The sequence below is a fragment of the Lepeophtheirus salmonis genome, chromosome 6, assembly GCF_016086655.4.
Source record: "Lepeophtheirus salmonis chromosome 6, UVic_Lsal_1.4, whole genome shotgun sequence".
In the NCBI taxonomy this organism is placed as follows: Eukaryota; Metazoa; Arthropoda; class Copepoda; order Siphonostomatoida; family Caligidae; genus Lepeophtheirus; species Lepeophtheirus salmonis.
This window is the reverse complement of record NC_052136.2, coordinates 32,657,844-32,670,619: the sequence shown is the minus strand read 5'-3', so window position 1 is coordinate 32,670,619 and position 12,776 is coordinate 32,657,844. Positions and strand designations below refer to the sequence as shown.

At 34.3% G+C, this 12,776-nt stretch overlaps 3 protein-coding genes across 7 annotated transcripts; 2 read left to right on the top strand and 1 right to left on the bottom strand.

The window, feature by feature from the left end:
* Positions 1–1,160: 1,160 nt before the first annotated feature.
* Positions 1,161–3,874, bottom strand: LOC121120156 (uncharacterized). 5 transcript variants are annotated; one of them, XR_005864921.2, is made up of 3 exons: positions 3,236–3,639; positions 2,935–3,176; positions 1,161–1,661 (listed from the first exon to the last, which is right to left on the bottom strand). XR_005864921.2 is itself a non-coding variant. In XM_040715000.2 (3 exons), exons 2-3 carry the CDS (start codon positions 3,518–3,520, stop codon positions 3,048–3,050), a joined length of 414 nt encoding a protein of 137 aa, XP_040570934.1. In that variant the 5' UTR covers positions 3,521–3,601; positions 3,673–3,874; the 3' UTR covers positions 1,161–3,047. The 5 variants fall into 5 exon arrangements, 2 of the variants coding, with proteins under 2 accessions (XP_040570934.1, XP_071745294.1); XR_011780615.1 differs by having other exon boundaries at positions 1,161–1,652; XR_011780616.1 differs by having other exon boundaries at positions 1,161–1,611.
* A 900-nt stretch (positions 3,875–4,774) lies between these two features.
* Positions 4,775–8,857, top strand: SMC3 (structural maintenance of chromosomes 3). Its single transcript, XM_040714997.2, has 3 exons — positions 4,775–6,581; positions 6,645–6,803; positions 6,876–8,857. The coding sequence occupies exons 1-3, from the start codon at positions 4,926–4,928 to the stop codon at positions 8,664–8,666; spliced, it is 3,606 nt and encodes a 1,201-aa protein (XP_040570931.1). The 5' UTR covers positions 4,775–4,925; the 3' UTR covers positions 8,667–8,857.
* Positions 8,858–8,936: 79 nt separating this feature from the next.
* Positions 8,937–12,201, top strand: LOC139905660 (uncharacterized). The gene is made up of 2 exons (XM_071889191.1): positions 8,937–9,414; positions 9,478–12,201. Exons 1-2 carry the CDS (start codon positions 9,111–9,113, stop codon positions 12,114–12,116), a joined length of 2,943 nt encoding a protein of 980 aa, XP_071745292.1. The 5' UTR covers positions 8,937–9,110; the 3' UTR covers positions 12,117–12,201.
* Positions 12,202–12,776: the final 575 nt, after the last annotated feature.

Here is a 12,776-nt window from a genome sequence, read left to right as displayed (position 1 = left end):
TAACTTGTCCCATTCTAAAACAACTTGAAGAAGTGGACAGTTCATGATATACCTAATACATATAAAGAAAGATAAAAACAAACGGCCTACATCTTCTTGCATGTCCAAATATGATCATATCCATAGGAGGAGTTGATGATAAGTCCAATTAAAAAGTAGAAGTGAGGAATAATATATAAAATCATTAGGAAATTAACTTATGAATGAATAAATAAAAAAACCTTCAAAGAGTTAAATAGTTTTGACACTGCATTGAAATAGCAAGTATATAAAATGTGGTGAATTAATATAAAAAAACTCATAAACAAAAATTAAGAGAAAATAACTATTTTTTCCCCTAGTGCAAGTCCTTGAATATATTTATCGAATTATCGCATATATTTTGAGTTCATTTCCAGTCCATGGAATTATAATATAGGGTTTATAAGTCATGTTACAAGTCTTCAATGTTTGATCAAGTCCAAATCCACAGCTTTGTCATATATACATACAAACAGTCCAATATTTCATAGGCATATTGTGGTCAGTTCTAGGTTTTGTATCAAAGTTTTGGTATGAGTTGAGATACCCAAGAATTATAGCTATAGTTAGAACCTTTATTTGCCCTCAAAACTGCCCTGTCAAACAACATCCATTAATTAATAATTCTAACAAAGTAACGATGTATTTTGCAACCCTAAGTACAATTTGCAACGCCTCCAACAGATTAATTAGAATACAGTAATAGCTGGAGATACTTATTTAACTCCTTCTAGAACAGAGCTCTTTAGTCAAAGCAATTTATCCCATAAGAAATAACTATAAAAAGAAGCTTCAAGTAGCTCTCACACCCTGTTGCTAACTCTCTTATAAAAAGCATAGGATGTTGGGATACTCATATTTCCAGGTATCACTGCAATTTGTTGATAAAAATTGATTATCATTAGTCGTCGAAGAATACAGAATATTAATCTACATAGCACTGACTCCATTTTGGAGAAAAATAAATATAGTAGCTTGGTTTTTTTGTTTACGGGCTACAATAATAATTTTACAAATGCATTTAAAATATTACAATGGAAGATTAGTGGTACCCACAATTGAAGATCATTATTCGCCGAAGAATACAAAATATGTACCATATCCGGATTTAATTTTGAAAAAAAATTATACTAGTTTGCTTTTGTGTTGAAGAGCCGCATAATATATATTATTTATTTAACAATTAGTGATGCTGAAAATAATAAAATATATTTTTAAACATAATTAATATTATCGGGAATGATTATTATGCTTAGAGAAATAATGAAGAGAATCGTAAATTAAGAAAAATAATAATTATGAATTATTGTTGAGATGTATGAATTTAAAAAAATAAATAAACATAATTAACCATAAGACCAATCATAATAATACAAATGTTTGTATAATACACATAACAACATAATGAAAGCGAGCAATGAAGTGTATTTGAGTTTTTATATTTGAAAAACCGAAATACTATTACAAGAATATTTGGTTGAATTCTCATTAATGAAGAAAATTGACTAGAAAATTGGTCCATATATATAAATGATTAAAAAATCATTAAGAAGAGATGGGAAAAATGAGTCACGTTGAGATCATAACACACTATGTAAATAAGTAGACGTATTTCATTGGCCTCCACTCTTCTAAGGAGACTAATAGGTGTAGGAGATAGAGGAACAATTGCCCGGCAAATTAATTTTATTTTTGCTAGACAGAAATGGGAGTGGGGTAATCCAGATAAATTATCAGTTATGAAAAACCGTATGATAAATAAATCATATGTTGTATACTAAATGTGATTTTGTACAAGTTGAAAGCAAAAAATGAAATAAAGAATTTACATAGAGTACATGTTATGCGAATAATGCAGTGATTGTGTTTTCCATCGATAGTCAATATATGTTAGTGATCTAATTTTTTGGTACAACAATACTAATTGATAAGTGATTTAAAGGACATTTTGAAGTTCAAATGACCGCAACTTATATATATGTTGTGTACATGTAAAACTTGTATAAGCAAATTGTACAAGTGGCAATTCCTTCGTCTTAGCATGCATGAACAAAATTGGTCATTCTAATTAATAAGTATACATTTTGACCTATTCAAATTACATGATTTTATGTATTTATGAGTAATATATAGCTCTGGGTATTTGAACTTTAATATATGTCACAGAATACTTATATTTTAGAAATTTGTATTAAAATAGTCAAAACTTACGGTATTAATATATGGATTTAATTATTGCATGATCTTCATCCCAAGTACATTAAAACCTTCATTTAAAATTATTCCCCTCATTTTTAAGTTGCACCTTGTACAAGTTCTAACCAAAAAATAAGATGAAGGTTTTAGTATACTTGGGAGGAGGATAATACAATAATTTAATCGTCAATAAATTAATTATGCATTTTTTGATGAAAAGGTTTAAATGCCCAAAGTTGTATTACTCATAAATACATCATAAATATGTAATTTTAATAGATCAAAACGAGATTAAGTGGAAGAAATTAAATGAGGTTACCTGTATTAATTTCCTATTACACGAGCGAGGTAGATATACAATTGTTATAGTTGTTAATCAGAATGACTTAATATTGTAACCAAATAAGATATTTGAAGAGGAAGAAATTGGAACTTGTATATGTACTACATAATACATCCGTCATTTGTATGGATAAAAAATAAATGGTAGCATCAATACTTGGCTAATAATTAGAATGACTCATGTTGTAATAAATTAATGATAAGTTGTACAATCTACTTAAAATACAAGTTGAAACTTGAACAGAAATCGCAGCTTGTACACAACATTTTTGTTTTTAAATCCTACTCCCAAATTTGTATTTAATTAGTTATTGGGGCAAAATTTTAGTTTTTCCCATCTCCGACACCATTCCTGATGGGCTATTAAATACATACATAATTAAAAGGAAAATCTAATAAATGATTAATTATAGGAACTATGTATGTTAATATATATGAATTATAAACACGGACTAAGAGTAAGAGCTGACACAAATACATAAGAAAAGCTAGATCATGAAGAGTCTGGATGAAAGAGCTGGACTTTTTTCTTCCTTTTCACACTCCTCTAATCCCTTTCGATACTCCTCATTATCGGGACATTTATCAACAGCAACCTTGAAATCCGTGATTGCATCCTGAAAGAATAAAGTAAGGCTTTGTTGAATGAGATGTACTTAATAATTAATGGATGGACCTTAAAATGCCCCATTCTATATTTGATGGTCGCTCTGTTGTAGTAGGCAATTGCCAAGGAAGGACAGAGTTGAATGGCTTGATCATAGTCTTTTAATGCGGACGTAAAGTCCACTTGCATGTACTTTGCATGTCCTCGGTCATTCAATGCTTGACCACGAAGCTTCTCCGGTTCATTTTCGGCCTCTTTCAGGAAAGTTGTAAACATTCCTTCCACTTCCTTAAACTTCTTGTCAGAATAAAGCCTCTCAGAATTTAACTGAAGATCAGCAAGAATGGATTCCATCTTTGGGCCACCTCCTCATGTGATGTAATGACAGACGAGAATCAAAAGCCACGTACTCCAGTCCAACTTCAGATAGAGAAACTGAAAGGGTATCAAAAATAGAAAAAACTGTACTGAGTCACGTGATTAGAAAAACGTCAAAGTAACTTCACTCTTTAATATATATATATACAAATGGCCATTTCAGCCATTTTCTAGATCGACACCTTATGCCTCCGATCATTTCAATCTTGATCGACTCTCTCCCTCCACCGCTCTTTGTTTATTCAGTGACATTTCAGATAAATCCTGGATGCAGCTTCGATAAGACGCACTCCCACAACCTCTACTTCAATTGACTAAACATTAAACACTGTCATATGAGGTGATGAACTTCAAGATATGGTACACCATAAGAAAATGTAATTTTTAATAAAGATTGTTCGACACCCCAATCCTGCATTGATATGATTTTTAATGGCTTTAATTGAAAAAGGCACCCTATTAATTAACTTGGTTTAGAAATGAAGAATGACAAGGCCGTTGTATGGAGCATGAGGGTCATAATATTTTGTAAGTGTCATCTTTAAGATCACTTTTTCCGAGATCGAGACAAGACCAAGTTCTTTAAAAAATGATATCAAGAACCACATCACTATTTAGCATTGATCTCAATGTAATCAAAAATGTTCTCAATCCAGAGGTGGATTTAATGGAATAGATAACTCCTAACTCTATGCTTATAGATAGGTGTTTTTGTGTTAAAGGGTATACACCCGTGGTTCTGAAACTGTGCACCCGAGCCAACGGTACCCAAGATAAGCAACGTCGTTTAATTAAAAGTGAATCAAGTTATCTATCGAAAAGCATTTTAAAAAATAAGACCCAAACATTTTTTAAAGTCACATGGTATCAGAGTCGGAAAAAATAAGAAATCAGTCGGAAAATTTGAACACCCTTTACGTCGTGCCGACTTGTCTCCAGATGTACTGTGGCAAAACTCAACAAGATTTTAAACGATAATTATGACTGAAAACATTATGAATTTGAATTTTTATAGAAATAAATTTAATTACTCTTAATGTTTAAAATTTGAGTTTCTCTGAGGTTTTGTCGTGATAGTTATAGAGGACGATCTCATTTATTTATATTCTTATATATCCAACAATAGACTAGATCGATCTTCCATGAGACGTGAAAAAACAAAACAAAAAAACAAAAACATGCGAGGTTGCGGTTTATTTATGATACTACGTCCACAATGGAGGTGGCCCTGTAAAGCCATGTGACGTCATGCAGGGAGGGAAAAAAGAACGCAAATAATAAACAGTAAAAATAATATTATAATAAGGAGCGGATCCGTAAGTAAAGAAAAAGGGAGGGAAATCCAATCCTCGGTTCCTAGTCCTTGGCTCATTACTCCGCCATGTATATAAAGCAGGTGATCATTCAGGGGTTCAAGTCCTACCGTGAGCAAACGGTGGTTGAGCCCTTTGATCCGGGTCACAATGTAGTTGTCGGGCGAAACGGCTCCGGCAAATCTAATTTTTTCTACGCCATTCAATTTGTGCTGAGTGACGAGTACTCTCATTTACGACCTGAACAGCGTCAAGCGCTCCTCCACGAAGGAACGGGACCGCGTGTGATGTCTGCCTATGTGGAAATCATTTTCGACAACTCTGACGGACGCCTTCCCATCGACAAGGAAGAAGTGTTTCTCCGGAGAGTCATTGGCTCCAAAAAAGACAACTACTTCCTCAACAAGAAAATGGTTCCACGCTCTGAGGTCATGAATCTACTCGAATCCGCCGGATTCTCACGTGCAAACCCCTACTACATTGTCAAACAAGGGAAAATCAATCAAATGGCAACGGCACCCGACTCGCAGCGTCTCAAGCTTCTTCGAGAAGTCGCTGGCACTCGTGTCTACGATGAAAGACGAGAAGAGTCCAAAGGAATTCTCAAAGAAACTGAGGCGAAGCGAGAAAAGATTGAAGAATTCCTCAAAACAATAGAAGATCGCCTCTCGACTCTGGAAACAGAGAAAGAAGAGCTCAAAGAATATCAAAAACATGACAAGACACGACGAGCTCTCGAATATACTATCCATGATAGAGATCTCCAAGAAACAAGAAGAAAGCTATCGGATATGGAAAACAAGAGGAAAAACTCAGGAGAAGAAGCTGAAAAACTTCGAAGTGCTCTTCAAGAGGCTCAAGAGTCTGCTAAATCCACGTCCAAGGATGTAAAAGAACTTAAACTTAAAGAGAATGCAGCTAAAGAAGAGCGCGATGCTCTTAACGCAGAGAATCAGCAACACACGAAAGAAAAGACGCGATTAGAATTTGTTATCAAGGATCTCAAAGATGAGGTGACTGGGGATAATAAATCAAAAGATCGGGCAGAGCAAGAATTATCCAAATTGAGGGAAACGATTTCGAAAAAAGAAACAGAACTTGAGGGAATTCGACCCGTATATGATGAGATGAAAAAGAAGGAGGATGGTTGTACAAGAGAACTTTCTCTCAAGGAACAAAAGCGGAAAGAGCTCTACGCCAAACAAGGACGTGGCTCTCAATTCACCTCAAAAGATCAAAGAGACAACTGGATAAAAAAAGAACTCAAATCTCTCAATAAACAAATTAAGGATAAGGGGGAACAAATTGAGCGCCTTTCAGAGGATCTCAAAAGGGATGCCAAAAAGAAAGTAGAGCTGGATAAAAGGATCGATGAATGTACTGGGGAACAGGATTCTCATAGGACCAACATTGATGATCATAATAAGGGATTCTATGAACTCAAAAAACGTAAGGATACGTTGCAAAGTGAAAGAAATGATCTTTGTCGAAAGGAAATGAATCTACAACAATCCTTATCTGCACTTAAAGAAGAACTTTCTAAGGCCGATCAAACCTTGCGTTCTATGGCAGGAAAGCCTATTCTCAACGGAAGGGATTCCGTAAGAAAAGTTCTTCAGATTTTTAAGAATAAAGGAGGTCACTTTGAATCCATTGCTGACTCTTATCACGGACTTGTAATCGAAAATTTTGAATGTGAGCAAAGCATTTATACTGCGGTAGAGGTGAGGTAGCTTGAAAAAATATATATATCATACGAATTTTTGAAATTATAAATTATGCATTAGGTTACTGCTGGTAATCGTCTCTTTCATCATATTGTTGACTCAGACAAGGTTGGAACACAAATTTTGAAAGAAATGAATAAACAAAAACTACCAGGTGAGGTCACGTTTATGCCTCTAAATCGTCTTCACGTTCGCAGTATTGACTACCCTCAAACGAAGGTTGTATCTTGAGTTCATTGCATTTTCTTTTTTTCCTAATAACTAACTATTACTATCCTGTTATACTAATAGGATGCAATTGCCATGGTTACCAAACTTGAGTACGAGGATCGTTATGATAAAGCTCTTCGATACATTTTTGGAAGAACTCTAATTTGTAGAAATCTTGAGGTTGCTACTCAATTAGCTCGCACCACAGGTTTAGATTGCGTTACATTAGATGGTGATCAAGTCAGTTCCAAAGGTTCTCTTACTGGTGGTTACTTTAATAAGTCCAGATCTCGCTTGGAAATTCAAAAAACAAGATCTGAGAAAGGTGAAGAGATTGCAAATCAAGAACAAGAAATGGTAAAACTCCGCCAGCAATTAAATGAGATAGAAGCAAATATAAATAAAATAGTTTCTGAAATGCAAAAAATGGAAACAAAGAATTCAAAGGCAAAGGATGTCTTTGATAAAGTTAAAACAGATGTTCGTCTCATGAAGGAAGAACTCAATGGGATTGAAAGAAATCTCCATCCTAAAGATCGTTCCCTTACACAACTCAAATCCTCATTAGAAGCTATGCAAACAACCAAAGAAGGATTGGAGGCTGAGTTGAATCAAGAGTTACTGGCTACTCTTTCCTCTAAGGATCAAGGTGAAGTTGATCAGTTGAATGACGATATTCACCGTTTGAAGCAAGAAAATAAAAAAGCCTTCGCAGAAAGAATGAGACTTGAGGCACAAAAAAACAAACTAGAGAATCTTTTAACAAATAATTTGAATCGTCGTAAAGATGAGTTGGTTCAGGCCCTTCAAGAAATATCTGTTGAAGATCGAAATCGCCAGTTAGAAAATTCCACCTCTGAGCTTGATTCCCTTGATGGTCGTATTAAGTCCACTCAAGAGAATGTCAAAAGTATTGACAAAAAGTTGCAAGACATTCAAAAGAAACGTAAAAAAGGTCAGGCTGAACTCGAGTCTTATCGTCTTCGTGAAAGAGAAATTGCGGAAAAGATAGAGGAGGATGCTAAGGAGCTAGAAAAAATGGCCTCTAAACAGACGGTTTACCAAACAAAGATTCAGGAATGTACAAAGAAAATTCGAGAACTCGGATCACTTCCGACCGACGCTTTTGACAAATACAAAAATGTTTCACAAAAACAATTGTTTAAACATTTAGAACGCTCTCAGACTGAATTGAAAAAATATTCCCATGTCAATAAGAAAGCTCTGGATCAATTTATATCCTTTTCTGAACAAAAAGAAAAGTTAATGAAACGAAAAGAGGAGTTGGATCGTGGAAATAAGAAAATTCAGGATCTCATGGATGTATTGGAACATCGAAAATATGAAGCAATTTTATTTACATTCAAACAGGTTTCAAAATATTTCCAAGAAGTATTTAAGAAATTGGTTCCAACGGGTCAGGGAACATTGAGTATTAAGCGTGAAAAAGACGATGAAGTTGGATCAGACGATCAAGCTCATCGATTAGAGAACGCTACAGGTGTTTCTTGCTCAGTGTCTTTCACAGGTCGCAATGCTGAAATGAAGGAAATGGCTCAATTATCTGGTGGGCAAAAATCCCTTGTGGCTCTGGCACTTATCTTTGCAATTCAAAAATGTGATCCCGCTCCCTTTTATCTTTTTGACGAAATTGACGCAGCTTTGGATGCGATGCATCGGAAGGCTGTTGCCGACATGATTCATGAACTGGCTGATGGTGCTCAATTTATCACAACTACTTTTAGACCTGAACTATTGCAGCATTCTAATAAGTTTTATGGTGTCAAGTTTCGGAATAAAGTATCTCATGTAGAGTGTGTATCTCGAGAAGATGCCTATGATTTTGTTGAGGATGACGCCACACATGGATAATCCTGTTTAAGATTATTAAGATATCAGAAATAATCAAATTTATCATAAAAGAATATTGTTATTTTTTGTTTCAATCATGTGCTTGTAATAAACCGATTTAAAATTATTTTTTATTTCCTTGTAACAACATTTCAGTTTTATATGACATAATAATAATATAATAATATATTCTATTAAAAAAGACACAAAAATTGCAATTATTAAGAGGATTCGTATTCATTTCATATGTTGGTGCTCTATAGATTACTCTGCATAATTTTTTTTAAATAGATTGAGCGGAAAGATAGAACGAGCCCAGAAGGACGGGGGCATGGACTGTTTTTATAACGCAGGTGTTAGCTGTTTTGATAATGAACAAGAAAGTATAAACATTGGGAGGAGTGGAACAACATTCAAAAATATTTACATGATTTGAGAGCTTTGATCAAGCCAGCGTCAATTAACATGGTAAATAAATGTGGAGTCCCTAAATGCCGCTCGGGATATGATGGAAAGATTCCTCCAGGGGTTTCTATGCACTCATTCCCAACAAAGGACCTAGAAATTCGAAAACAATGGGTTACATCCATTGGAAAGCCGCCTTCTTGGGCTCCCTCTCCTAACAGTGTTATTTGTAGTCTTCATTTTCACCCAACAGATTTTACGTTATTAAGTTCTGATTTAAACACCTCTCGTCGTCGAAAACACAAGGACGTACTTCTGAAAAGACGTCGACTCCTCCCCAACGTCGTGCCTAGTGTATTTCAAGGTATTACCCTTCAATGTTGTATTGATTATATTTGCTATTAATCTTGTAAATTTTCTCTTTTAGTTCTTGGAGGCTCAGATATTAAATCCTACCAATCTCTTGAGGACATTCAAGATGAACTCAAAAAACTTGGACACTCCACCTTACCCAAAGATGTATTTGTCATTTCTAAAGAAGGAGAGAGTCTGCATTTCTTGGGGCTCACCTTTGATAAATCATCAATTGCACCTAAAATAAATTATTCCTTGAATGTATTTTCGGATTTGACGTACTCAATGATGGTTGGAGAACAAATGATACAAGAGAATTTATGTAAATCTTCACGGAGTCACATTTCCTCATTTATGGCCCTAAATGATGCATTAAATCTTTTAAAAAACAGTTTTCTTGAGTCCAAACCTCATAAAGGAACAAAAGAGTTGGAAATGACTTTAATTAGAATTAAAAAAAGTGTTTCCCTTCTCCCTGAATCTGATAAACGTCGGAACAAGCTTTTATTTATCTTGGAACAATTGGACTGTATATTACATTCTAGGGAAAAGTACTCCAAAAGTTTAATTATGCTCGGAGTTCTCTGGAATAATGTTGCTCCTAGACTGTATCGATCTTTATCTAACTCTTATGAAAGTGAAATGCTGCTCATGCTTCCTCCAATCCCAGTTATTAGATCACATACTGAATTACCGATACAAAAGTTAAAAGATAGATATTCTCGTTGCTCCTCCGATGCTGAAAAAATGTTGAGTTTACTTATTACAGAAAATGTATCCTCAAGCTACTCTGGAATCTTTAAAAGTGGGAAGTATTCTACACATGGGCATAGGAGAACTCTTTTAGATTTTTGTATCAAGGGAATCCACGAAGGGAATACCAATGACAACAAAGAGCCAGACATTCATAGATTTGTTTCCCTTTCTGATTTAAACTGTATCATTATCAGAGATAAAGTGTTCGAATTAATTGAGACATGTACCAAAATCGGATTCAAAATTGTTTCCTTGGTATTGGATATTGGATCTAATTTCCATGAATTTTACACTCGAGAACTTTTTGAAGAGAGTTCGAACGGATTTAGTGCAAAATCTATGATAATCAACGATGATCATGAGCGTTTCATTGAGAATCCTTATGATGATACGCTTGGAAACAAAATATATGTCATATTTAATCCAAAGCATTGTGTTCAATCTCTATTAGATCACTGGATTGAGCAAAATACATTTGAATGCCCCCCCTTTCAAGGTGTGGAAATGAGTAACCCAGAAATTATGAAAATTGAAGAATTATTTCAGCAAGACTCATCTCAAAACAAGTACAATTATAGAAGATCCGAGCTTAGGAATCCAAATAATATATTCAATGAGTTGATTTTATCTTCCCTAAAGAAAGGACCAACTTATGAGTTTGTCAAAGTTATTTTAAAGTTTAGTAAAATTACCCAGGAACTTAAATTTACTACTCCAATTTGGAATGCAGGGGACTCAAGAATACAATTTTTGAGAGAATTTTACGAATGGATAACGGCGTGGTGGATGTCAAATGGAGAATCTGGCACACCTTCAATCAAAATTATGAGGGAGCTGAGAGTAACTTCTTCGGGAATAGCGGATTTGATGTGCTACTTATTTGAGAATAATGGAAATGTGATTGATATTTCTCCTGGTAGGTTTAGCTGCCAAGTAGAAGAGATCGATTCCTGGAAGGTTTACCCCTTTAATCATAGATCATTGATCGGATTAGTGTCCATACTAACAAACAAAAAACGGATAATAAATATCAAAGGATTGATTTCATTGGTTGGTTCTGAAATGGAAAATCTGGACATTATTTTCAACTACACGGATTCAAGGGAACAAAGGAACTATTCCTGTAATGCCAATAACTATTTGATAGATGAAAAAGTCAGTTCTATTATTTATCCCTTGGAAGAAGAGGATTTATACTTTAAACCAACGCGAGAAAACGATCTGGTATATATTTTAGCAGGGTTTATCGCGGAAAGTCTTTTACAAACTCTTGACTGTGATAGTCCTTGTCAAGGATGTTTTGAGCTTTTAGTCAATATCAAAGATGCTCCAACTCTTATTTTTGAGGATTGTTCAGCACGAAAAGATGTGGAGCTTGCATTTGCAAACACTGTTTCTGAAAAAGGAATGAGTGCTCCTTCCCAATTAGTTTTTGCATGCTGTTTAATTATTCGAAAAATTTACATTGGACTCAACATGTCGGAAAAAATTAGATCCTTACTTGATAATAATTCCCTTAAAACCTCGAGAGATATATTTTTTAGGATCATTGAGACTAAAATGAACATTTTTGAGGAAACCGCCAGGATGATAAATGCCAGTTGTGATTCAACGGAGAAACATCCATTTAAGTCATATTTTAAGTCATTGTGTGATATGCTCTATGATGTCTTTTCTTGTAATAGTTTTCGTAGGAAAAGGAAGATATTGAATTTAATGCCAGTCTGTCCTCCCAAGGACATTAAATTCGAGGAAGAACAATCCTCTTCAAATAAAATGGACTCTTCTAAAATGAAGGAAGTTTCTGAGTGTAAGAGATCAAAGGAAGCAGATATAGAGTCAGACCAGACTAAAATAGTTACCAAACTTAATAATGAAGTTTCTGCATTAGAATTTACAACTCATCACAATAATTCAGAAAATATATTAATTGTTTCAGGTAGTGATAATATATAATTAATTAATAAGACTTTCTCATGATATGCCAAAAAATTCATTCTGTATTTATTTGACCTCATTATAAATAAATTAACTAAAATCATTTTGATATATTTTATCATAATTATCAAGTGTATGTGAATTAAAAGTCGTAACAAGGACAATTTACAAGTGATGTAAAATGTGAAAATCCGTATAATGTACATACAAAACTGTGTCACTTCGCCATCATTACTTAGTAATGAATATTTATGCTTTATCTATGATTGAGGACAAATGCGTATTAAGGGTTCGAATATTAAGGACTACTGAATATCTCAAGGGGGCAATCGAGTTTGTTCCGAAGTAAAAGTGTTATTATTGCTTAACAATATTGAAAATTCCGAGAGGCCGTCCAGCCTACGAGCAAAAGAAAGAACTACCCTAAAATGTTTTAAAGGATACTCAAAAAAATCGTTAACATTTAAATAAAAACCGGGGCCCCTATAGGTGGGAAACTCACTAAATTTTTTATAGCTTATTACTAAAATTGAAAATCATATGATTTGTATGCTAAGAAAAAGAAACGGAAAATGAGCGTGGTCACCCCGACAACTTGATGTTCGAGAGAAGAGCAGCATAGCTGCCGTGACGTTTCAGCAGCTTTGAGATGAAGGAAATAAATAAAATCCCTACTCT

What these genes read in the sequence shown, in the direction of transcription:
- LOC121120156 (XM_040715000.2), bottom strand. Translation starts at nt 3,520, where the DNA reads ATGGAATCCATTCTTGCTGATCTTCAGTTAAATTCTGAGAGGCTTTAT. An exon ending in ATAGAATGGGGCATTTTAAG is followed by an intron (nt 3,177 to 3,235) that starts GTCCATCCATTA and finishes TTATTCTTTCAG; the next exon opens with GATGCAATCACGGATTTCAA.
- SMC3 (XM_040714997.2), top strand. Translation starts at nt 4,926, where the DNA reads ATGTATATAAAGCAGGTGATCATTCAGGGGTTCAAGTCCTACCGTGAG. An exon ending in GCATTTATACTGCGGTAGAG is followed by an intron (nt 6,582 to 6,644) that starts GTGAGGTAGCTT and finishes ATTATGCATTAG; the next exon opens with GTTACTGCTGGTAATCGTCT. An exon ending in TTGACTACCCTCAAACGAAG is followed by an intron (nt 6,804 to 6,875) that starts GTTGTATCTTGA and finishes TTATACTAATAG; the next exon opens with GATGCAATTGCCATGGTTAC.
- LOC139905660 (XM_071889191.1), top strand. Translation starts at nt 9,111, where the DNA reads ATGGTAAATAAATGTGGAGTCCCTAAATGCCGCTCGGGATATGATGGA. An exon ending in CGTGCCTAGTGTATTTCAAG is followed by an intron (nt 9,415 to 9,477) that starts GTATTACCCTTC and finishes TTTCTCTTTTAG; the next exon opens with TTCTTGGAGGCTCAGATATT.